The sequence below is a fragment of the Zeugodacus cucurbitae genome, chromosome 4 (assembly GCF_028554725.1).
Source record: "Zeugodacus cucurbitae isolate PBARC_wt_2022May chromosome 4, idZeuCucr1.2, whole genome shotgun sequence".
Classification (NCBI taxonomy): Eukaryota; Metazoa; Arthropoda; class Insecta; order Diptera; family Tephritidae; genus Zeugodacus; species Zeugodacus cucurbitae.
The window spans coordinates 12,807,992-12,833,961 of record NC_071669.1 but is presented as its reverse complement, the minus strand read 5'-3'; the positions used below and the strand labels follow the sequence as shown (position 1 = coordinate 12,833,961).

At 33.5% G+C, this 25,970-nt stretch overlaps 3 protein-coding genes across 7 annotated transcripts; 1 reads left to right on the top strand and 2 right to left on the bottom strand.

The window, feature by feature from the left end:
- Nucleotides 1-2,298: 2,298 nt before the first annotated feature.
- Nucleotides 2,299-3,350, bottom strand: LOC105210492 (uncharacterized). Its single transcript, XM_011181498.3, has 2 exons — nucleotides 3,213-3,350; nucleotides 2,299-3,154 (listed from the first exon to the last, which is right to left on the bottom strand). Exons 1-2 carry the CDS (start codon nucleotides 3,223-3,225, stop codon nucleotides 2,430-2,432), a joined length of 738 nt encoding a protein of 245 aa, XP_011179800.2. The 5' UTR covers nucleotides 3,226-3,350; the 3' UTR covers nucleotides 2,299-2,429.
- Nucleotides 3,351-4,163: 813 nt separating this feature from the next.
- LOC105210463 (probable helicase with zinc finger domain) lies at nucleotides 4,164-17,442 on the top strand. 5 transcript variants are annotated; one of them, XM_011181463.3, is made up of 6 exons: nucleotides 4,164-4,299; nucleotides 6,182-6,838; nucleotides 6,899-7,529; nucleotides 7,607-9,462; nucleotides 10,434-13,968; nucleotides 14,603-17,442. In XM_011181463.3, exons 2-6 carry the CDS (start codon nucleotides 6,467-6,469, stop codon nucleotides 15,664-15,666), a joined length of 7,458 nt encoding a protein of 2,485 aa, XP_011179765.2. In that variant the 5' UTR covers nucleotides 4,164-4,299; nucleotides 6,182-6,466; the 3' UTR covers nucleotides 15,667-17,442. The 5 variants fall into 5 exon arrangements, with proteins under 5 accessions (XP_011179765.2, XP_054084376.1, XP_011179756.2 ...); XM_054228401.1 differs by lacking the exon at nucleotides 4,164-4,299 and adding an exon at nucleotides 4,362-4,511; XM_011181454.3 differs by lacking the exon at nucleotides 4,164-4,299 and adding an exon at nucleotides 5,035-5,126.
- A 6,682-nt stretch (nucleotides 17,443-24,124) lies between these two features.
- Nucleotides 24,125-24,949, bottom strand: LOC105210456 (H/ACA ribonucleoprotein complex subunit 2-like protein). Its single transcript, XM_011181440.3, has 2 exons — nucleotides 24,593-24,949; nucleotides 24,125-24,482 (listed from the first exon to the last, which is right to left on the bottom strand). Exons 1-2 carry the CDS (start codon nucleotides 24,838-24,840, stop codon nucleotides 24,251-24,253), a joined length of 480 nt encoding a protein of 159 aa, XP_011179742.1. The 5' UTR covers nucleotides 24,841-24,949; the 3' UTR covers nucleotides 24,125-24,250.
- Between the last annotated feature and the right edge of the window lie 1,021 nt (nucleotides 24,950-25,970).

Sequence of the window (25,970 nt, the reverse complement as noted above, 5' to 3'; positions counted from 1 at the left end):
AAAAAAAATAAAATAAAAAAATTAAATAAAATAAAATAAAATAAAATAATATAAAACAATATAAAATAAAATAAAATAAAATAAAATAAACAAAAAAATAAAATAAAATAAATAAATTAAATTAAATTAAATTAAATTAAATTAACTTAAATTAAATTAAATTAAATAAAATTAAAAAAATAAAATAAAATAAATAAAATAAATAAATAAAAGAAAATAAAATAAAATAATAAAATAAATTAAAATAATAAAATAAAATAAAGTAAAATCAAATATAATAAAATAAACTAAATAATATAAAATAATACAAAAATTGAGAATTTTTTTTTCATAAGAATTGCAGCACATGCCAATAATAGATCATCATCATCCGACGATGACATGATGACCGTTCGTTACGAGCTCAAAACTAAACTGATGTTTGACGTGTTAATTTGAACGTTTGCGGGCAACACATGATTGAACATCACTAACACATATGTGTTGTTTGACGCAATTATTTGATCGTCTCCAAGGCACTTAAGGCCGAAACTTGATTGCTTACAGCACCAGATCCCTCTTAAAAAATCAAATCCAGAACTTTGATATTGGAAGGCAGGGTTTCTAGGTCGTATATGAACTGTGGAAGAACAAAAAATCGACCAACGTCAAGTAACACAAGGAAAGCTCAGTTTGGAACTAGTTTTTGTAAATGGAAAGCAAATGACTATCAGGAAGTTCCATTAACAGTAGAACAAACTATATGGGTATTGAAGGGTTGTGGGCTGAGTTCAGTAGATCATTCCTTCCTGATTGGAAAAAATGTGTACGAGAGGTTTAATTCTAAATAAAATGTTGGTAAGGCAAGTCGTTTTCACAATATTTAATGAATAGAAATCATGCTCATGGTTATGAAATCGGAACGAGAGAACAATCGTGGAGCTACTGAGAGATGATGACGAGAAATATTGAAGAATGTTGCGCGTTAGCAATGACGGTCAAAGGAGAACAAAAAAATCTTCCACTGTAAGAGACGATTTTATCTCCACTTGTATTTCAAACCGACACCAACTTATGAAACAAAGCAACAACTGTAACGCCGTTTATTCTCAAAATTTCATATAATTCTGCGATTCTTTAGCGTTGTTGGAATTATTAATTTATTAAAAATGATAACCAATTAGCATAAAACATTTATAGCTCTAGGCCTAAAGAAGAACAGCAATGCGAAAAGTTCAAAAAACTCCGAAACAAGTTTTTTCGAATTTTGTTTATATTTTATTTTCTATGTTTGCGCATTTCAAATACATTAGAATTATTGATTCGCTTTTGTTTTGCTTTTATTTCTTGCTTTACGCTATTTTTTACAATTTTTTTTTTTTAATTTATTTTTTATTAGCACTTTTATTTCGTCTCGCAACTTTCAATAACTCGTTCTTTAATTTGTTTATTTATGCCGCTGTAAATTTTTTAATTATAACCATACGCGCTGCTCAAACGATCGATCGATAGAACAAAGAATCAAATTCAAATTAAAAAAAAAATTAAGAAAAATAAATTAAGAAAAGAAAAAATAATTGAAAAAAAAAAATGTTTTTATATTAACAAAATCACAAGAGCGTGTAGAACAAGTTTTACACAATGTTTGCTGAATCCAGTCTGGCTGGATTTAAATCCGCCAGATTCGCTGACGCCATACAGTTGCTCACACCAAAGTAAATAAAACACACACACACAGAATATATATTTACTTTTGTACTTAGATGTTGTTTTTGTTGCTTTATTTTTGTAATTATTGCATTTGTAATTTTGCTTTGATTGTTGTTTTTGTTATTTCAGAAAGGAGTCAATGACAAGGTAAAAAATTCAATCCGAATGCGAATTAGAGATTTTGATGTCACGAACTAATTGGATTTTGTAATGTATTTAAATAAAATGAAATAATTTATTTGATATTCTGATGAAATTCGTTGAAATGTACGCATTTAGAATTGAAAACATAAAAATGTGATTACAATGACCTTGAAAAAAAAAGGTTGCAGCATTTCACAACCAATTGCTGGCAATTTACGAACACAACATCGGAAAAGTCGTTTTTTTTTAAATCTGGTATTGTCTTTGGACCTATGAAAAAGCTTTATTAACTCAACATTGTAACCGATTTATTAGATTAAATTTTAGACACTTCATAGCTGACCCTGCAGCCGATGAAACCACTTTTTTCTCATTCACAATCATTACATTTAAACGAAGAACTGCTTAACTCATATTTTTTGCTATAACAAACACATTTCTTTTTTAATTTGTTGTCATTATTACTTCGCTATTAATTGACTAATTATTTCTAAACAAATTTTCTAAAACAAACACTTTTGAGAACATAACACATAACACAACATTTGGAAACACTTAATTTTACTCATATAATCAATACAACGCGGCATATACGCTCACAACCAATCTCTAATTAGCACATCTGCCATCAGCACCGCCTTAAATATCTCGCCCCGATCATCGGCATTAGCAATGCCCAGTTGCTGTAAATCTCCTTCACTCAATGTACAGAATACCACATAGTCTACTTCTTCCATTTGAAATATCGATCTATATTTTATCATACCTACGCGCCGCAACAGATAACCAACCCTAGGGCTTAGTGGTTTCGGTACAACATGCACCTCAAATGGTACGGCATAGCGCCGTTGCAACTCCTTTAAAGCTAATTTCCGACAATGACGACGTTCAGCTAAATTTTTAACTGTTGAATTATTTCTAGCGCTACAACCAGCGATATTTGCTGCAGTAACATTACGTTGCGTCGGCACCTCAAGATGTGTGGAGCGACTACCAAGTACCGCGGATGTACGCGGTGAACGCAAACGTCGAAAACCAGCCAATGGTGAACCACGTCGTTGTGGCGATTTACTATAGTGCGGTTGCAATTGAGGTGGCGCAAGTCGTCCGTTAATTATTGTTGGAGTTACGGCTGGTGATTTTGCTGCAGCGCGTAGCATTGATTTTGGTGTTAATATCGTTTGTACTGTATTTAAACGACGTAGCAAGGGTGTAAGTGTGCAATTGTCGTCAGGATCGACATCACTGTTGTCGGCGTCAAAATCTAAGCTACAATCTCGTATAGTGATCGGTGTGAAGGGTGTAATTGGTGAGGCATTGTCTAGTTATACAAAGTGTTGGTAATGTTATTTAATTTATATTTTAAATTTAAATATTACCTTCCAGATCCATTTATAAAAATGATTAACAAATAAATAGAATAAAACAAATATAAATAATTGTGGTAGTTGTGTATAAGTAAAATGCTGGAAATTGTTTTATTGCAGTTGACGGCACTTACCGTTATTTGGGTTACCACAAACAGCGAAAAGTGGAATTGTCTAGAAAAAGGCGCACACAAAAACACAATATTAAATTTCATTTCACATTTTAACAACTTTCTAATTTACATCTAGAATATTTTGAGAGAAAACACAAAAAGGATGAATATTAATTATAAAAACCCGCCAAATACTGACAGTTAACAGCTTGTTGACATTTCTTTTCAATTACCTTTGAGGTACGTTACAAAGAGGTGTACGGAAAGACAATAAATAATTTTTATTTATGCTAAAATTAACAATATAACGTATATAAACAATATAAATTATATAATTTACGTGTAAACAATAATCTGTCCTAAAAATAATTTAATAAAATTCAAAAATTCTTATTAGATTGTTCCAATCAGATTAATATTGTAAAAACAAAACTCTGTGAATAACAACTCTGTCTTTAGCAACGAAATCGCCATCAAAACAAAAAGCGCAAAGTCGTCCCCTACATTTCCCCTTAACTATGTTATGCTAACATTTGACAGTTAGCTACGAATATGAAACCCAAAATAAAATCTGCAATCAGGGGAAAACAGAAAGAGCGGAAAAGCATTGACAGCTGTTCAAGCAAACATTGACAGCTGCAGCCAATTACAACAGCAAGCGGTGGTTGCCAGTAAAATTAAACCGTTAGATTTATTATTAAATAATAATTGTGTGCTATTATTTGCGTTAACATTTTAGTGTAATAATTAAAAATTAACGTAATAATAAAAGTGTATGCATAATATAATATCGTTTAATTTAAGCTATTTACAAAAGTGTATATATGTGTGCTGTTTCTAAACGGTTTATGTAGTCTAAAAGAGTATGGCAACACTCTTCTTTCTATGTGCTGCGCGTTCACTTTTTGTAGTAGATATTTCCAATTTGTTTCATTTAATAAAAATGTAAAAATATGTTATAAAAGCGATTTCTTTGAGTTAAAAAGGTAAGCATGGCAAGAATGAATGTTTTCCGCTTGAAAATTTAGAAGATATTGTACAAAATGTGTTACGTGTATGTATAATACGAAAAAATAATTGGCAGCTGTAATTTGAGCGGCTCCAAAGCTGTGTGAAAAAATTGTGTGTGTGTAAGAAAAATGTGCCGGAAAGAAAACGGATTACTATTACAGTGTTTATAAGTGTGGAAATTAAATTGGTAAATAGTTAATTACATATGCTAAACCTATGCTTCAGATATCGTTTTGTCTTACAAAAAACGCATTGATAAAAGTCCCATAAAAATGAAATATCAGAAAGAGGAGAATGATTCTCCGGTTTGCAACGATTGCCATTTCGCACAATTTATTTCATTTTATCTATGCCGCACATTCTTTCGTATAAAAGAGTGCTACCAGATGTTATGGGTAATTCTACAGTATTGCCAAAAGAGAAAGTCGATAGTTATTTTGTTTACGCATCAGTTTATTACTTAAATTATAGCTTCAACTCGTGGAAAGCGCTCCAAAGTATTGTTTTCGCTTAAACAAAATATATTTTAGTTCAAAAGGCTCCGAATTCATCACTATTGGTAGGTTTGCATACATATGACATTTCATAATAATCTTTAGTTTCTAATGTCGGTTAAGCAATTAAAAGGTGTTATTACCTGAATATATCAGTTTAAAAGTATTTTCTTGTATTGTGGTATTCTGCGAATTTATATTAATTATATCGATAGCGTGTCTAAAATGTTTTTCTTCACATCTGGTAGCATTCTGTTTCGCACACGACACCGAACGACTGCTACGAATTTATTCAACCATAGAAGACGGTATGGAATAATCTTTAATTATTTGATTAGAAAATATGTTATAAATACACAAAATTGTGCAGAAAACATATTTGGAAATGTGTTAAATAAAATGTATGGAAAATATAACAAGAAAAGGTGAAAATTTATTGAAATAGTGAAAATAAGGTCGCCTTGCAGAAGTGAACGAGAAAAAATGTTCAGACGAAAAAAGAGCTGCGAAATACTACCGTAAGCACAGATGAGAGCCGTATGCGGCAAGGGTGTGAGCAGGAGGGCACAAAAAACTAGAAATGAAGTAAATGGAGAAATCGTCTGGTTGGAAAAGAAAAACAAAAAAGGCAAATCAACAAATATATAAAAGAAGAATTCAATAAAAAAAAAACAATAACCACAACGAATGCCCCAACAAAGTGAAATAAAAATGATGGTAGAGCTAAATATGCATGCTATCAAATAGACAGCGAAATGGTGATCATAAGTAAAAATATGCAAAAGTTTAGTGTGTCGATAGAAAAGTACAATATACTGTGTGTACACAATAAAATATAATTAATCACTACAATTAAGTCCTGAAGTTAAACTCATAACAATCCATGGGTTTAAGTGAAAATATATATGTATATATAATAAGAATTTGTACAGGCTTAAGCAAAACAAATGTGTTAAAGTGTGTTAAATTATACTTATGGTGAAATATGAAAAAGAAAACGGTGTACATGAATTTCATTTGTTGGAAAAGTGTGTGCATAATAAACTACGACCTGGACACCAGCTGAGTGGGCGCAAATAAGTGCGTATTTCACCATTAAACGTTCCGCATTTGCTCAACGCTTTATTGAAAATGTATGTGACCGTCAGTGTGCCGGCCTGCGTGAAGTTGTTGCTATGAAATACAAAAATACAATTTTATAGTCCAAAATGTGCCTTGAAGTTTTCAATGACAATGTGTAAACACGTTGCATAAAAAAGGACAAATAAGAATAATTTACATATTTTATACTATGATTAAGAGTTTGCTAGTTACAACATTGAATATATATTTATTAAAATTGCATTTCTTCTTATCTTTACAGTTTAAAAGTAAGCATTTCAAGATGTCGTAATTAAGTAAGAAATGGAAGCAGCATCAGAATTTAATAATTAATCCGACAACAATTAGTTTAACAACTTTGTAAAATAGATTTGTATAATAACGCAACAGTTACAACCATATTACTCTTAATACCCAACAGTGCACAATAAGAATTACACTACCAAAAAAAAAATAAAAAAAAAAACAAAAACAAAAAAAAACGATAAAAAAATCAAAAACAAAAACCTAATTATAATTACTCTAACAAGTACGTTAAGAAGAAAAAATGACCGAGAAAGAAATGCAAGCACACGATATGGTGAGGCGGCGCAACTGGTCGCGTGCCGTTTCGCTCTACGACCAAATCTTAGAGCAAATCACTGCAGCTGTTACCGCCACCACTATTGTCTCCGCCAACAGTAATAACGCCGCCAATAGCAATACGACAGCATTGGCGCGTTCGCAAAAAGATCGACAAATCGCTTGCCTTTTGGGCCGCTGCGAATGCATGCTGGAACTGAGCCGCTATGAGCAGTGCCTTGCCGATGCGCGTAAAGTGCTGGCGTTGCTTGCCGATCAGTCGGCGGATTGTCTGGCGAGTGTATCACGTGCGCGCCGTTGGCTCGTGCATGCGCTTTGTAAGCTGAAAAAATATACTGTAAGTAACACACAATAAATGTGGATCCAACTATTAAATATTAATTTTTTTCATTAACAGGAAGCTGAGCAGCTGCTGCGCGAGTGGATTGGCGAGCTGAATGGTCATCAAAGTTTTTTAGACATTTCCAAAACATTGGAACGTTACAAATCCATCATACAAATGATAAATGGGCACAAGTCCACACAGAAGATCTCACAGTCACGGCTTGAAGACGAAATGTCCATATTGGACACCAAACTCGACCATTGGGCTACCAATAATCTGCCGTTGGACAAATACAGCAAATTGCTGAGTAACAAGGGACTGAAAAAGACACGTGAAGGCGTCAGCGAACGTGGTGGTGGTGGTGGCGATGGACGCGGTAATAGCAACAATAGCGCTTGCAATAATATTGGCCCTGGCCAGCATAATGGCTCTATTGGTAGTGGTGGTGGCAGCAGTAGTATAAGTAGCAGTAGCAGTAGTGGAAGTGGCAGTTCCACAACAATATTGCAAAAGACAACCGATTTGTTGGCCGCGATTAAAGTGACGGGCGGCAAGCATGGCATAACAACTGCTGGAGGCGCCGTCGACGATAATGACAATGCCACCTACTGTTCCTACTGTGCTATTAGTTTTGAGACACGTAACGAGTTGCGACAACATTGCCAGACGGAAAGTCATCAAAATGTTATTATGTCGTATGAGGGTAATTTTATTGTACTACTAACCTAAAAAAAAGTTTCATTAATTTAATATTTATTTTTTTCACGTTTTGTTTTTCAGGACGCGACTGGAAGTGGCGGCCACCACCTCGCGGCTTCACTTTGGACTCTTACACGCTGTGCGAGGCATACCAGGAATCACAGACATGCCACTATGGCAATCAATGCGTGGAGGCACACGGTCCCGACGAGCTAAACGAGTGGAAAGAACGTTTCGAATACCGTCGCATGCGTCTGCAAAAGGCCAGCGAAAAAGAGCTCTACGGCAAATCATACACCGAGCAAATATTAGATCGTTGGATACAAGCGACCGCGCCCGAACGCATAATGTGCGAAAAAGTGGACGGCGTTGAAGTGCGTTGCGAGCAGGAGCTAGTAACGAGCATCAGTTCGAAGAGCTCGAAACGTGAGTGGATTTTCGTGCTGAAGTCGTCGCGTGTGTTGCGTGCAGTTGCATTGTTGCAAGATGCGCATCGCAATCACTATGCCATCACCGGCATTAAAGTGGATGGCGCAGCGCCCGTTTACGATCTTAAATCCAATCAAGAATGGGTCTCAAACACTTACAAGGCGTCATCAATAGAAAAAGATGCAACGAAGCCGCCAACAAGCGAGTTCAACGATACAACGCTGTCTTCAGCGCTTGCGAATCTCTCAACCGATGCGCAAACTCCAATGTTAGAGCATAAAGTGACCATAGAATTCCACACAGACATCTATGGCACATTCCGACAAACGGTATGCTTCGATTTGGGCGCCGAACCGTTGCTGGTGCAGCAGCTTTGTGTCGACGTGGTGCCTGTGGGTGATGCTGAGCGCATTGAGGAGATCAAACGCGACATTATTAACAGTTCGGTGACGCGTTGGGATGTTTCCAATACGAATTTAGTGAAATTCGAGACAACCATTGGTACACACCTGAAGACTGAAGCCTATCTGAATGATTTGAAGCATGAAAAAGAGATGCTCGAACGTTATCCTTGCCCACGTGCGCAAACCTTTACGCTAACACAATCGACAATTGTTGAAAAACGTCTGACGCAACATAACTACCGTTCGCGCATACACGAACTGTTGTATGTGGAGGAGATAGCACGTTACGAGCAAATCGCACGCTACAATGTGCGCACCAAATTGACTGTAACCTCAAACTATATACTGACACCAGCTGGTATGGCCACCAGTACGGCGAAATTCTCGTTGACGGGCGAATTATTCGCGCTAATGCGTCTCGGGAAAGACATTTCCGAAGACACTTCGGCTGGTCGTTTAATACTTTCGAATTGCTCGAGCGTTTACATTAGCGCACCGGACGAATTGCATGCGTTAAAGGAACGCAAACGTAATGTCTACGAAGCGACCATTGAGGATAAGGGCAAAAATGTAATTTATCTCAAATTATCTGCCAAATGTGTGGACGGCATGTCCTTGAAGGCTGATACCGAAATCGAGGTCGACATACAATTCCAATTGAATCGTTTGCCCTACTGTGAATGGCATAATGCAGTTGATAAAATAACCGATTTCAAAATCATATTTCCTGCCACCGAAATCGAACCGAACATCCCATGGACACCGAAAAAACAATGGTCCGACGCATGTGAACCGAAGCTGAATGCGAAGCAACGCGAAGCGGTAAATGCGATCACCACATCACTGGGCATCAAATTACCGCCTATTTTGTTGATTGGTCCTTTCGGTACGGGTAAAACATATACGCTGGCGCAAGCAATCAAACAGCTCTTAACGCAGCCTGAAGCGAAGATTCTCATTTGTACACATTCGAATTCTGCGGCTGATTTGTATATCAAGGAGTATCTACATCCATGGATTGAGCAGGGTCTGGAGGAGGCCACACCATTGCGTGTCTACTACCACAAACGTTGGGTGGCCACGGTGAACAGCGTAGTGCAGAAGGTGAGTTTGGTTGCCTCTATGGATGCGTTCAATAAGAATAAAAATGGAAGACTATTTAGTCTTGCGATGTCGAGCTCGAAATATTTCATTTTATAACCATTACAGCAGTTCGTTTCTAGTTTTGGTCTGATAAATAGCATAACATTTCTTTTGTACCCTTCTAAAATTTCGGAGCTCACTCTCTAAAGATCCTACAAAAGTTCTATTTGACGATTTTCTTTAGAAATTTTAGTCAATTTGCCTCAAGAATCCAGAATAATCCATGTAAATTTGACCCAGACCATGTTATCCATGTAAAGAAAGCCCACTTGATACTGATTACCTCTTTGTTCCCTCACTCAGCCCTATTATTCGAAACCCCTTTCATTAAAAACCCATTTTCCGTTGAAACCATTCTTAGTTTTACCGTTAGATGGCTTTGATGACAATTACCCTTCTATTGCTCCAAAACAGATTTAGATAAGATTTCTTGAGCTACATTTAACTATATCTTGTTGACACTTACGGGGTTATGGTTGCCAAATGTTCAAAAGTCCCAACCGATGAGCTCAATCAGTTGTTGTTGTTGTAGCGGTTACCCAAACCTGTTCGAACCGGTAAGCCCAAATTAATTGCCAGTCATTGAAGCCATCTAACGGGAGGCCCAGGAAACGAGCTGCTTCGATAGGGTCGGACCAGATGGAAAGGGGTTTTAGATAAGTGGGGTTTAGGGGGCATGCAAGGAGGTCATGCCGGGATTGTAATGAGGAGCTCAATTGGTCTCAGGATATTGTTATAACTCTTACACAATTTCCAATAAATACATATAGGACTAGCCTTAACACCAAAAAATTAGTCAAATCCCGTTGAAGTAGGATGTTTCTTTGTCCTCTAAACGTTCCATATATATTACTGCAGCAATTGTCACATTTTCACTTTCCTCACACTCCAAAACTCTTAACATTCTGCAACTCTTTTTCCATCCCTTGTAGTACTGCATAACGGACGGCGCTGGAAATTTCCGTCGACCCACCGTCGAGGACATCAAAAAACATCGAATTGTGGTGGTTACACTAAGTATATCCATGGAATTGGCCAATCTGGGTCTACCCAAAGGTTACTTCACACACATCTTTCTTGACGAAGCCGCACAGGCTATGGAATGTGAGGCGATAATGCCGCTGGCGCTCGCCAATGACAGCACGCGCATTGTACTGGCCGGTGATCACATGCAAATGAGTCCCGAACTCTTCTCCGCCTTTGCAAAGGAACGTAAATTACACATTTCGTTGCTGGAACGACTGTACGATCATTATCCTTCGAATTTCCCGTGTAAAATATTGCTGTGTGAAAACTATCGCGCACACGAGGCGATCATCAAATTTACATCGGAATTATTTTATGAGCAAAAATTAATTGCTTCCGGCAAGCAACCGCGACACGAACGTTTCTATCCGCTCACATTTTTCACCACACGTGGTGAAGATGTGCAGGATAAGAATTCAACGGCGTTTTACAACAATGCCGAGGTGTACGAGGTGGTGGAACGAGTTTCGGAGTTACGACGCAAGTGGCCCGTTGCTTGGGGTAAAGTGAATGATGCCAGCATCGGCATAATGACACCCTATGCCGATCAAGTGTTTCGCATACGTTCGGAGTTACGCAAGCGCCGCATGGGTGGCATCTCAGTGGAACGTGTGCTGAATGTGCAGGGCAAACAATTTCGCGCTGTCTTCCTCTCCACTGTGCGAACGCGCGCCACTTGCTTGCCACAAATGATCAACGCTATGATGGGACAGGGTATGCACCCGGGAATGGGCGGTATGGGCGCATTGCCCGCGGAGGATGCCGATTATGGTTTCTTGAGTAACTCCAAGCTCTTGAATACAGCGATTACACGCGCACAGAGCTTGGTCGCTGTTGTCGGTGATCCAGTGGCGCTCTGTTCCATAGGACGTTGTCGCAAGGTGTGGGAGCGCTTCATCGAAATATGTGATGAGAACAAGTCCTTATTCGGCATAACATGGTCGTACTTGCGTTCGCAATTGGACGGTGTGGAGCTGAAGCGCGGCTATGTGTTAAATCCATTGGCTCCCGAATTCATACCGCGCGCCATGCAACCGGAAGCGTATTTGCGCGATCAAACAGCCATGTACTTGATGGGCGCCGCCGCCGCCAATGTTAGCAATCACCACGGTGGGCCGCATCCCGGCGCGGGACCACATCATGCAGGCGGACCATTGCCACCGCACGCCGCGGGCATGTTGGCTGCGGCTGCCGCTGTTGGAGGCGGCGGTGGTCCAGGCGGTGCTCAAATGCAACCACATCATGCCGCCATGGCTGCCGCGGCCACACATCAACAACAAGTACAAATGCAGATGGCCGCTTACAATGCCGCCGCCGCAGCTGCGGCTATGATGAATCAGAGCATGGTGTCGGGCAAAGGCGGCGCTGGTGGGCATCACTTCCCTGGCCCCACACACGGGCCAAATCACATGAATATGCGCGCGTTAGGACCACATCAGCCGGGTGGACCGCAGCAACAGCCAGGACCACCACCACCGGGACCGCTGGGACAACAATACAACATGCGTGGACCACCGCCGCCACCTTCCGCTGTACATTTGAATCAGCCACCGCCGCCAGGCACAGGCGGCGCGCCATCGCAATTTGCCGCGCAGTACATGCCATGGCAACAAGCGCAACAGCAACTGCGTGGTGGACCACCTGGCAGCGGTGCTGGCGGCAACTATCCACCACCCGGCGCACAGGGACCACAATCGCAGAACCCGAACGCCAGCCTGTGGGGACCACCGCCGCAATCGAATCCATGGAGCGCACTGCCGAATAAGCAACAGCAAATGCCACCGCAACCGCCACCGAACAGTGTGAGCGGCGGCGGTGGCGTAAGGCAAATGGGTCCGCCGCCACCAAACGCGCAACAACAACAAACGGCGGCGGGTATGCGTGGTGGGAGTGTACCGCTACAGCCACCGCCGCCGAATGCGCAACAGCTGCGCGCGAACTCCAATGATATGGGTTACTTGGCGAAGAAGGCTTACGGGCCACATGCCGCGCCAGGTGGACCACAACAACAGCCGCCACTGCCACATGGCACCTTTGGCGCGTACGTCGGCAATAATGCACCGCCGCCACCGCCCAGTCAACTGCAGTTGTTGAACCAACGTAATTTGGGTGGTGGCATGCCGAACGGACCAATCAGTCCACTCGATCCGTATATGCAACGCGGTCAGGGCGGCGCCGGACAAGCGGGCGCACCGCCATCAGCTAACAACTTTTTTGGTGGTGCCGGCGGTGGTGTGAATAACATCTCAGCGCTGGGCAAGGACAACAAGGACTTTCAGTTTCTCAATAATGTGCATATGCCGCCGTTGAATTTAGGTGGTGGCGGTGGAGGAGGCAACAATGGTGGCGCGAATAATCTCTTTCAGCCACCGGGCGCGCTGCAACCGCCAACACCAGGCAACAACAAACAACAATCGCCGTCAGCGCAACGTTTTCCACAGCCGCAAGAGTATGCCGCACTACTGCCACCCAATATGAGCATCTATGACATGGCCTTCGAGCCGAAGGACTCGCAGTACAAGTGGTGCATAAAGCTGCTTGAGACGCACGGTCAAGAGGCGGTGAACAAATTCACCGAAGGACTCGGACAAGTGCTTAATATGCTGAATCAGCAACAACAGCAGCAGCAGCAACAGCAACATGCCCAACAGATGAATGCGCGTGGTCCACAAATGCAACCGCCACCACCGCCGCCGCACCTCAACATAAATCAATTGCTGCCGCGCGATCTCATGCAGCAATATATGCTGCCCGCTTTGATGGGCGGCAACGCCGGTGTGGGACCGCAACCACCAATGCAGCAGCAACAACAGCAGCAGCAGCAGCGCAACAGCTTGATAGGCGGCGGCATGCATCACTCCTATCCGATGAATCCCTTGGCAGCCTTGGGTAATCAGCAGGGACCACAGCAGCCGCCACCACCACCATCGCTATTGCCACCGCCCACAGACGAGACACCGCCACTGGATGGCATCAACTTTAACCAACAAATCGATTTGGCTTTCAATACATTGCTGAATGGCAGCAATGCTCAGCCAATATTGCGCAATCTCTTCAGCAATACGGGCAACCGTGGCGGCAACAGTAACAATCTAATGAATGGTGGTGACTTTCTGCTTGCGTCCAACACTTCAGCTTCGTCTTTAGTCAGCACGAACACATCGGCGTCCGGTGGTTTAGGCGGCCATGAAGCGGTACCGCCGCAACAGCAAATGAAATTGTTCCCAGGCTTAGGTGGAGGTGGTGGCGCCGGCGGTGGTGATTTGGGTGGTGGAAATATTTTAGTTTCCGCTTTGCAGCAGCCGCTATTGAATAACATGCAAAAGGGTCCAATGTTCGCGCCCATGCAACATCAGCAGCAACAACAACCACAGCATATGCTGGGTCAGCCGCCGTCACAGCAGCAGCAGCCACCGGTGGGTGGCAGTTTCTTGGGAGGAAGTGAGTATACTTTGATTTTTATTATTATTCAGATAGAAAAAAACTTTCGGAAGTTGATTCGACGTTATTATTTCATTATTTTAGTTCATATTTGGTATATTTTCGAAATTCGAGTTCGAAAATTCGAAATTTATAATTTTACTTAAATAATATTTAAATATAATTTGGTTCATTAATTTGGATATATTTTCGAAATTCGAGTTCGAATATTCGAAATTATTATTTTTTAACTTAAATAATATTTATTATTTTTTAACTTAAATAATATTTAAATAGATTTTGGTTAAAGATTTGGTATTATTGGGTATATTTCCAAAATTCGAGTTCGAATATTTTCAATGCTTCACAGCACACAAGCTGTGTTTGATTATGAAAAAAAGTAAATTTTATGAATTTCGAAATATATTCGAATTTTCGAAATTCGATGTTTTTACTTTTTCAATGCAATACAAACTTTATACTGTTTAAATATAATTTCTTTTGAATTTCGAATTAAGTTCGAATTTTCGAAATTATTATTTTTTTTTTTTTACTTTTTCATTGAAATATAAACTTTAATAACGTATCAATTATAAATTATCACAAATGTCGAATTTTTCAGTCCATAATGCTAATCTATTTTTTATTCCTCTAGATTCCTTATTGAACAGCAAGGATTACTTGCTCGGCGGCGATGACAGCATACTCAGTGGCGGCTCGAGCGTACCGCTCTATCGACGTCAGGCCATGGGTAACGGCAGTTTGAACAACAGTTTGAGCAACAGCATCAGCGGCGGCAGTCAAAACCACAGCCACAGCAGCAATCACAACAACAGCTACAACAGTGTGGGCGCACATACGACGACAGGCGGCGGTAGTAATACCAGTGGACATCTCTTGCCACCGCCTGACAACATACTCACAGGTGGCACCACTGACATATTGGCCGGTTTGAATACGAGCGCAAGCAACCTAATCGAAGCGCTATTCCAAACGAATGCAACAACAAGTTCGGCACCAACCACTTCAATGCCCAATAATACAATTACAACGACCACTGGTTTGGAACAACAACACCCACCACAACCGACACAACAACAACAACAAAATGCAGGTGGCAATAGCAACACTAGTTCGTTTCAGAAGATGTTTAACAATTATGACATTTACGGCTCCTCGGCAGCGACAGCAAAAAAATACGAACTGGATTTGTTTATGCGCGACCATCAAATGGGTACAGGTGGTGGTGGTGGCAATGTGGGTGGCGGCGCTAATGATGCAACGCTTACGAATAATCATCAGGCGCATTACCACAACAACAACGCCGATAGTCGCAACAACACCACATACGCGGCTGTGCTTAGTCAAGGACAACATCATCAGCAACAACAACAACAACAGCAGCAGCAGCAACAACATCAACAGCAACAACAACACCATCAACAGCAACAGCAGCATCATCATCAGCAACAACAACAGCAACATCACGCCATGCAGCAACAACAACAACACAATAATTTCCATCATCATCATCCAACCGGCGGCCATCACGTCGAGCCGCCTACAAGCGCTGCACCGGGTAGCGGTGTTGGTGTTGCCGGCGCCGGCAGTGGTAATGCCACTGCTGGTGGTGGTGGTGTTGAAGTGGAGAAGGACCTCTTTGCCGCCATACGTGAGTTGGGTCAAGGCACAAATGGATTCTATAATTATTTCCAATAAGTTTTGCTGCCGTCAATGACTTCGGTTACATTTCGATATGTGCTAGTGGTAGTAGTGTGGTGAATTTCTTATATACGCATGGTTTTTGTGTGGTTTGTGACTTGTTTTTGTGTGCAAAGTTAACGCCGTAAGCGTTGCATACGTTGCACAGCATAGACGACGACGACGAGGTAATGATGATGTAATAGTGTTGTGGGCGCGTTGTGCCAAAAATAAGCGCCGGCAGTCAGTGCGTGCGTTGTATGGTTTAAAAATATACATTTTTGCCGTGCTCTAGTGCTTGGTTGGTGACAATTAAACGCAGAATGTGCAGTTATATTTAACGTTAATGAGGTATTGTGCTTATTTTGGCTTGTGGTACACGCAGCAACTGCCAACTTAGCTGTCAACCAAAAGTAGCTGACTTTAAATACTTTTGAATGTGGCATGTTAAATTATTGTTTTTGCGGCGCAATAGTGGTAAATTTTGTGGTAAAACACACATAAGTGATTTTGGTATTCTATTAGGAATACTTATTTTTTTCGAAATTTGTAAAATTTAAGTGCGTAAATAATATTCTCGGCATCTCCTAAAAAATTTAAAATGATTTTACACATTTTAAGCGTCATTCATACGAAATGCCTGTACCTAACCTCAAAATATTTCGCTTAATCGCCAATATAAAGTGCTTACAACCTTGATTATAATTTTAAAAGCACATCTATTAGACGTAATATGCATTTCAGTTGCTATTTCTGCCAAATTACCAATTTATGTTTACCTAACCTCAAAAAAAAATTTTTTTAACTCATGCATTTTTTAAATATTTAAATATTTTTAAACCTCGAATATCCCTATAATTTGTGAATTATCAAATTTTATGCAAATGGTTTGGCTTTTTCGCACTTTTACGCAATTTTTTTGAAAGAAATTTAGGTATTATTTTCTAAAAATTTTCTAAATTACTTCCGGCTACTTGCCCCACCTTATCAGCATGCCTCATAACCTCATTTGCAGAAAAAATGGTCCTCATTTCATTTTTTTTGTGTTTTTTTTTATATTCATGCTACTCAAGCCATCACCACCCTCACAGTCTTCAATATTTGCTTGCCGCATGCCAAGCTCATTGTCTTCCCGCCTTTTCACACCAATTTTGCTATAATTATTGTATATGTAATTTTTTTTATTATTATTAATTTTAAGTTTAGTTTGTCGCGTTTTTTGAAGAACGCGAGTATTAAGTTATGCATTAATTTAATTTAATTGTAAAGAAAGCCAATATTAGCATAGGAAGCGTGAAATTGTTTGGAAGACAGACTTTTTTTTTTTTTTTTTTTTGAATGATTCGAGTTTTTTTTTTAAGTACATTTTGTAAGTAACTGTACGTTCATGCATAGTACTGTTAGCGCTGTGGCGCAGCACTGGAGACACCACTTACGAGCAACGCACTGACGCCTTTGCCGCTTAACAAGGCACGCGCGCGCCCAAATTTTTTGCATATAAATATATAAATAATAATGCCTAGTTTATAGTTTAAAATATTACATATTATAAATATAAATATATATATATACATTATATACTTGAATGAATAATAATAATAACAACAAAGAAAAGAATTAAAAAAAAACTGAGTAAATATTGAAAGAAAAAAATTAAATTGTAGCAAAAAGCATGCAAATTCTTGCGGAGCGGAGCATTTCGAATCGCAGTGAAGAAGAAAGTTTAACGTAGGCTCTGTAGCCTTCTACGCAGCACGCTCCATTTGAGTTTGTCTACGGCAGTGCATGTTGACTTTTATATATATAAACTTGTATATGTATATACGTGCAGATACATATATATATATTGATGTATTTATAACTTTATAATTAATCTGAAAATATACATAGTATAATACATATATATAAATATATAATAGCGTATGCATGTATATGTATTGAATGTGCGATAATTAAGTAAACATTTACATTAATTTAATGCGGTGACAGCACGCAAATGCACAGTTGCGCTTACATGAGGATGTGTGTATAAGCATTTTAAGTTGTAGACGTTGGCGTGGGCTGACTGGCTACAGTTGGAGGTAGCGCAAGGCTGCGTAAACGGTTATGTTGACACTTTGATTAATAGTTGAGTGAATTTAATTGTTTGGTTTGATTGTTTTCTTTTTTTTTTAATGAGTAGAATTTATTTAATAAAAAAATTTGGTATATTTTCTTTCTTTTTTCATAAAAAATTATTATTTTTTTTTGTAATTTTAATATTTTTTAAACGGTATGCCAAAAGAGCAAAAATTTTATTTAAAAATTAAAAAAGAAAAAAATTATTTAAAAAAATAAAATAAATTAAAATATAAATATCGAAAATTTCAAAAAAAAACTTAAAAAAAAATATTAAAAAATCTTTAAAATTATTTATAAAAAAAATCTTAAAAATTTATAAAAATTAATTTAAAAAAGTCTTAAAAATATATTTAAATTAGCCTCAAATAGCATGTATATCTTTAATTTAAAAATTAAAAACGAAAAAAAAAAATATTAAAAAAAAAATTAAATCAAAATAAAAAATAAATATTGAAAATTTCAAAGAAAAAATTTTAAAATTCTTTAAAAAATGTAAAAAAATTGATAAAAAATCTTCAAACATAAAATTTTATAGTTTGCTTCAAATGTATGTGCATGTATTTTTTTTTCCAAAAATTAAAAAAAAAAATTAAAATAAAAAATAAATATTGAAAATTAAAAAAAAAAATTCTTTAAAAAATCTAAAAAAATTGATAAAAAATCTTCAAACATAAAAATTTTATAGTTTGCTTCAAATGTATGTGCATGTATTTTTTTTATTTAAAAATTAAAAAAAAAAATTAAAATAAAAAATAAATATTGAAAATTAAAAAAAAAATTCTTTAAAAAAAATCAAAAAAAGTTGATAAAATTGATTACAAAATATATATTTCTTTTATTTAAAAATTAAAAAAAAAAATTAAAATTAAAAAAAAAAATTAAAATTAAAAAAAAAAAGTTCTTTAAGAAAACTTAAAAAATTGAAAAAAATTATTTTAAAAATCTTTCAAAAAAATAGATTTGAAGCAAATGCATGTACTTCTTTTATTAATTTTTTTTATAAATTTTTTTTTTTTATCTATCCAGTGTTAAAGCGAATATTATTTGCTTTGAGTTCAATAAACATCAGTTTAATAGTTTAAAGTATATAAAAATATTATAGAAAATTCGATATTTTTTTAGTTCTTGGCATCCTAAAATATTAATATTTTTATATCAAATAAAGTATTATTTTTAAATTAAATTAAATATTAATGTTTTTATGCTCTATAATAATATTAAATAGTAATACTTTTTCTAATTTGTTTAAATTTTAATTTATTCTGTAATTTTTTTTTTTCGAAATTAATATTTTTTTTTTTCAAAATTAATATTTTTTTCAAAATAAAATTTTTTTTTCAAAATTAATAATTTTTTTTCAAAATTAATTTTTTTTTTTTCAAAATTAATATTTTTTTTTTCAAAATTAAAATTTTTTTCAAAATTAATAATTTTTTTTCAAAATTAAAATTTTTTTCAAAATTAATATTTTTTTTTTTTAATTAAAATTTTTTTCAAAATTAATATTTTTTCAAAATTTTTTTTTTCCAAAATTAAGATTTTTCCTCAAAATTATTTTTTTTTTTCAAAATTAATATTTTTTTTTCAAAATTAATATTTTTTTTTTCAAAATTAATATTTTTTTTTTGCAAAAAATATGGTCACGCTTTTTTAATATCCTCAGCAAGAAATCCACATTTACATTAATTATATTAAAAAATATTATCCGCTCCAAAAACTCTTTTTTTTTTGCCTCTGTAAAGTAATTTTTCGTTAAATTAATTTATTAAAAAAATATTCACTTCACAGTAAATTTAGTTTAATTTCAATATTTCTTTTATTTTTAATAATTTTTCTTTTTGGAATATTTTTTTTTATAATATTTTATTTTTTAATATTTTATTTTTATATTTTTTTAATACTATTTTTTTGCATATTGTTTTTTTTAATTTTTTTAAATACTATTTTTTTACATTTAAAAATGATTATCTTCAAATAATATTATTTTTGCCTCTGTAAATTAAATTTAGTTTAATTTCATAATTTGTTTATTTTTAATATTACTTTTATTTAAATTTTTTTTTTAAATATTTTTTACATTTAATTTTTTTTTTTAAATATTTTGTTTTAATATTTTTTTATTTGTTTTTTTCAATTTTTTTTATTTTTTTTTTTTAATTTTGTTTTTTATTTTTTTTTTTAATTTTGTTTTTTAATTTTTTTTAATTATCTTTTTTATTTTTTTTTTAATTTTGTTTTTTATTATAATAATATTTATTTAAAATATTTTTTTTTTATTTATTTTTAATAATATTTCTTTCTGCATTTTATTTTTCTCTCAAATCTAAAAGTTTCCTTTATGATCTCAAGCATATGTTAATAAATTCATATGTACATATGTATATTTAACACATTTCAGTTATTTTTTTTTTGTTTTTTATATTCTTTAAGTTAAATTTAACCGCAATTTTTTAAACTGAAACTTCATTTTTCGTTATAATTATTATTACTTTCTTTTTTAATAAATTATAATTATTATTTAGAAAAATTATGTGTATCAAACATAACCTCAAACTTAAAAACAACTGCAACCTTTGACAACCGCTTAACGTCTACGCCTGCCTTGCCTACAATTATATGCAACAAATGGAGAGTAAGCACTAATTAAGTAAACAAAATTGCAAAGCCGCAAAATTGTGTAAAAAACTGCAAAAAATATGTATTTAATTTATAATTAATTTAATTTTTTTTTAAATCAAAATATAATTTAGTATTTATTTGCAAATAATCTTCTCAGCAATCGCAAAAAAAAAACATAAACAACATGTATATGATATAGAAAATAATTTCATAAAAAACAGAAAAATTAAAAAAAAATCCAAAAAAAATGTAAAAAGTGGTGAACACAAAAACTTTCGAAATTTCTTAGTTGTAGCGCAAAACAATTTCAAACAAAAAAACCTTTGCAAAATATGTATGTATGTAGCAAATAGATAACAAAAACGCTAAGTGTGTAATATAAAACAAAAAAAAACAAAAATTAATGTTTAAAATTAATAATAAGCCTACAAATAGGAGCAGAAAATATATAAACACTAATGCAAGTATATTAAAATACATTAAAATTAAATATGAATAATAAATAACGTTTTACGTGCATACATACATATATATGTATATATATATATTAATAAATACATACATACATGTAAGTTTTTAACGTGTCGTCACTTGAATATGAATATATATAAAAGTAGTTATAAATGAAGAAAACAGTAAGTGAAAAAGAAACAAAACAAAAAATTACTAAAAACAAAAAAATGTAAAAGAAAACAAAAAATTAAAACACAGAAAAAAAACTGCAAAAACAAAAATAAATTTAACACTTAAACACAAAAAAAAAAAACAAAAACAAAAACAAAAAAGCAAACATAAAACTGCTGTAAAATTTATACATATGCATATATATATATGATTAAAACTAAGTTTAGCATAAATTTTCATAAACATTTTCAAGCAAGAAAAACAAAAACAAAAACAAAAAAGTGAATAAAAACATAATTGTGTAAAAAAAAAATTGTATTGAATTAAAAGAAAATTAAATTAAATTAAATTGCATTGCAAATTATTGTTTAATTTCAATTTGTAAAAGTTACAACAAAGAAAAAAATCAAAAAAAAAATTGTGTAGGTTCTTGGCGCGAAATTTATATATTTAAATATGAAATTACAACTACTTTTAATGCAACAAAAACAAAAAAAAAAATGAAAAAGAAAAAGAAAAAACTATGTTCTACATAAATATATAAATTATAAATGTACTGTTTAATTAATAATTTCTTAATTTTTAAATATGCCGCGAACGTTACGTTTTAAGCGAAAATCACACATAAACACACACACTCTAGACATACAAACAATTTAATTCTCTTATAAATATTATATTTACGTAATACACATACACACATATATACATATATACATACATACATGTAGCAACAACACTAACAACAACATATGCATTGCTTATAATTAGAATTAAATTTAAAACAAAAAATACACATTACAACTACAATTTATGATTTTTTACATGTTTATTACATATATTATATTACTATTATTCTTATTCTTATTCTTATAAAATGCGCTCCTTATTACTATTTCTTACATTATGCTTAATTAATTAATTAAAATTAATTATAAACAAGTAAAACTCTTATTATTATTATTATTATTATTAAAGTTGAAAAATACAGCAACAATTTAAACGATTTTTAAAATTATTGTCATTTGCTTAAAGTAATTACAAAAAACATAAAATATAAATATTAAACAAAAAAGTGAATATAATAAAAAGAAAATATTTTAAAACAAAAAGAAAATGGTTAAAAAAATAAAATTAATAAAAAGTGAAATGCGTCTGCGCATGGCAGGAAGGCTTGGTAAACATGGCATGCTGCAAGCATGATTTTAGGCGTACAAAAGTTAAATTATGGCAAACGCTAATTGGCTTGAGAAAAATATTTTTTGGATTTTTTTAATTAGTTAATGACTGCAGGGATATTTCAGACTTTTAAATAAATTTTTGAGGTTAAATTTGAGCCAAATTAATTTTTTTTTACATAAAATATAAAAATAAAATTTTAAATAAATTTTGGAGGTTAAATTTGAGCTAAAATTAATTTTTAATTAATTTTTTTTACATAAAATATAAAATTAAGTTTTTAAAACTCTTTTTTCATTAACTATAAAAATAAAATTTTTAAATAAATTTTGAAGGTTCAATTTGAGCAAAATATAAAAATAAATTTTTTATTATTTTTTTTACATAAAATATAAAAATAAAATTTTTATTATTTTTTTTTTTGCATAAAATATAAAAATGAAATTTTTATTAATTCTTTTTTCATAAACTATAAAAATAAAATTTTTAAATAAATTTTCGAGGTTAAATTTGAGCAAAAATTTATTTTTAATTAATTGTTTTTACATAAAATATAAAAATAAAATTTTTATTAATTCTTTTTTCATAAACTACAAAAATAAAATTTTGAAATAAATTTTGAAGGTTAAATTTGAGCAAAATATAAAAATAAATTTTTTATTATTTTTTTTACATAAAATTAAAAATAAAATGTTTATTAATTTTTTTTAATATTTTTTATTTAATTTTTTTTACATTTTGAATAAATTTTTTTACTAAAGATTAATTTTTTGTTTAAAGTAGAGTTCGAATAAAAAAATTTTCACTCCAGAAAGTATTTTTTCAAAATAACAAAGATTCGAATATAAATTATTTTAATTGAAGTTCCATAAATTATATTTATTTATTTATGGCAAATAAATTGAAAATTATTATTTTTTTAAATATTTTAATAAATAGTTGCTATTGAATTCAAATCTAAAAATTAACAAAAAATAATTCAATTATATTTATTTATGACAAATGAATTGAAAATGATTATTTTTTTTAATTTTAATTACTAATTAATATTGAATTCAAATATTTGAAATTCCAAAATTAACAAATTAAGTTAATTTTGTTTTATAACAATAAATAAAATCATAAAATGGAATAAAAGAACTCGTATAATTTTTTGAAAAATTCGAATTTTCCAAAAAAAAAAAAACATCAAATCTCTCAATTAGCAAAATTGGGAATTCAACATTATAGCTATTTTAGTTTTTTTTTTATATATACTAAAATATTTTAGACATCTACTCTGCAGTCGAGTGGATTTTATTTTTAAACTCTTTTAAAGAAACTAAAAATTTTACACAAATCAGCTGCTGATTTCCAAAAAAAAAAAAAAAATTAATGTGGTTACAAAAATTAAAAAATAAAAAAAAAATTAGTTTTGTTGGGTATGAATTTTTGCTGCGCGCTCAGTCACAAGAACTGCTGCTGTAACGCGAATCTTTTAATGAAAAAAAATGCTATAATGAAAACTTTTGACTAATACAAACGCTAATGCAAATAAATAAAAAAAAACTTAAAAAACAACAAAAATATAAACAAAGTGTACATGCAAAAATATTAGAGCAAGAAAAAAAATTACAATATAAAAAATGAAAATATGTATTGAGAAAAGAAATAACATTAATTATAATATAAAGTATTTACTTAAAAAAAGATATAAAGAAAAATAACAAGAATTAAGTATAGCTACAAAATACTATTTATATGGATTTCTGTAATTTTAGTAAAAAAAATAATTATAAAAAAATTTAAGCAAAAGTGAAAAAATCAGCGAATACGCAAATAAAAAAGATCCCACAGGGACAACCAAAGAAGGCATTTTATTTTATGCGAAGCATAACTGGTACCATACCGCGTACATATACTATAATATCTTTCCAAAAAATCAAACGACAAATTTTATTTTTTTTACAGTCTCTTATTTAATTAAACTTATCATTATAAAGGCGTAAGAAATCGCTTAAACTACATTTATGCCTCATGGGAGAAGACTTATTACAACTGCACATTGCCGCTCAAGCACTCAAACTGGTATATTTAAGCCCGCCATGTCTTCCTTCAGCTCATCGTATAAATCTTTGTAGTCTGGATGTTCGCGCACCAACAACGCGACTGTGCCACGTTTTACGCCCATAGCAGCACCCAAATCTACGCGACTGGGTGTGTAAGCGTAAGGAATGCCCTTCTCTTCGCAAACGGCGGGCAAGTGGCACATAATGTCAATGGGTGTTACGTCGCCGGCAAAGATGCAGATGCTAAAAGTGGAAGAAGTTAAAATATTAGTGGAATTCAGAGTAAAAAACGATTTTTAAAAAAATATTTTGTATAACTGTCTCAAGAAATTTAGTTTTTGCCTATTACTTACCCAGTTTCACCTTTACGCAAACGTGTCTGCACATCTTTTAGGCCATTACGTAGGAAAGTTTTGTGCTTCATTGCCTTTTTGATAAGTTTAAAGCACTTTTTGGCCATTTTACGTGAGGCCATTGGCTGTGATATGCTGTTCACATACTTTAGTTTATCATCGTAAGTATCCTCCTCTTTGACCGACACATTGCCCACGGAAACAACGGAAGCATCCTGATCAATAGGTTCACTCTTGACTTTAACCATTTTTTATTTTATTTTATACCAGCGTAGTAAATAAATTAACAGAAATGTTTAAAATACTTGTAGCAGCCGTAAACACGTGAAAATTGACAGTTTAATGTCAATGCGTTTTGACAAGTTGAAATCGTATGTAAGCGCCGTTGTAATAAAAATAAACGGCGCTGAGTTTGTCAGTGCTTAACAGGGTTGCTCAAATTTGTGAACATTAAATATTACAGAACGCATACGGAAGATGAACTTTTTAAATACATACATCTTATACATAATATGAATTATATATGTATGTAGTATTTATCGAGCTATACATATATTTAAATACATAAGTTGCATATGAAATATTGCATTCAAATCTTGTTTTCAATTTATTCTTCCGTTTTCTTATACATATTACAACAGCCCTTCATTATTAATGTTTGCGGCAACACTTTTTTTATCCCTTCTGTCAAGAACCGTACGGTCTGGTTACACTATTGTCAAATGCAGGGCGCAGGCGAACGACAAAAGTAGCAAAGATGACATGATACGAAACTCTTTATTCTGAGAGAGCGCTGTAAAAATCCACATTTTTTATAACATTTGACAATGATCCCGCTATGTAAAAAAATAAATTGGGCATTTTAGAAATAACTTTTGGGTATTTTAACTTTTAGATATTATTTTTAAATGCTCTGTTCCCTATTAGACTTATATCATATATAAATAATTAAGAAAATAAAAACATGATTTTTTATAAATTCATGCAACAAAATATATTAATTTATTAACATAAAATATATAATATATTAAATATAATGATGTCATTTGATATATTAGATGTCATTTGTAACAAATAATAGCAAAAAAAATAGTTTCACACAGTTTAATATTATCAGTGTATTTCCCTAAAATTATATTTCGCACTGATTTTGTCATATACTTTTACCGGTATTACTTCTGGCATCCCGCCTTTTCTGTCAAAAATTCCTTCAACTCGCACTGCTACCAACTTAAAATGAGAGATCAGGGAATTTGGTTTGAGGGAAAATGAGAGAGTTTCGTATCATGTCATCTTTGAAAGTAGAGTCAAAGATGACATGATACGAAACTCTTTATTCTGAGAGAGCGCTGTAAAAATCCACATTTTTTATAACATT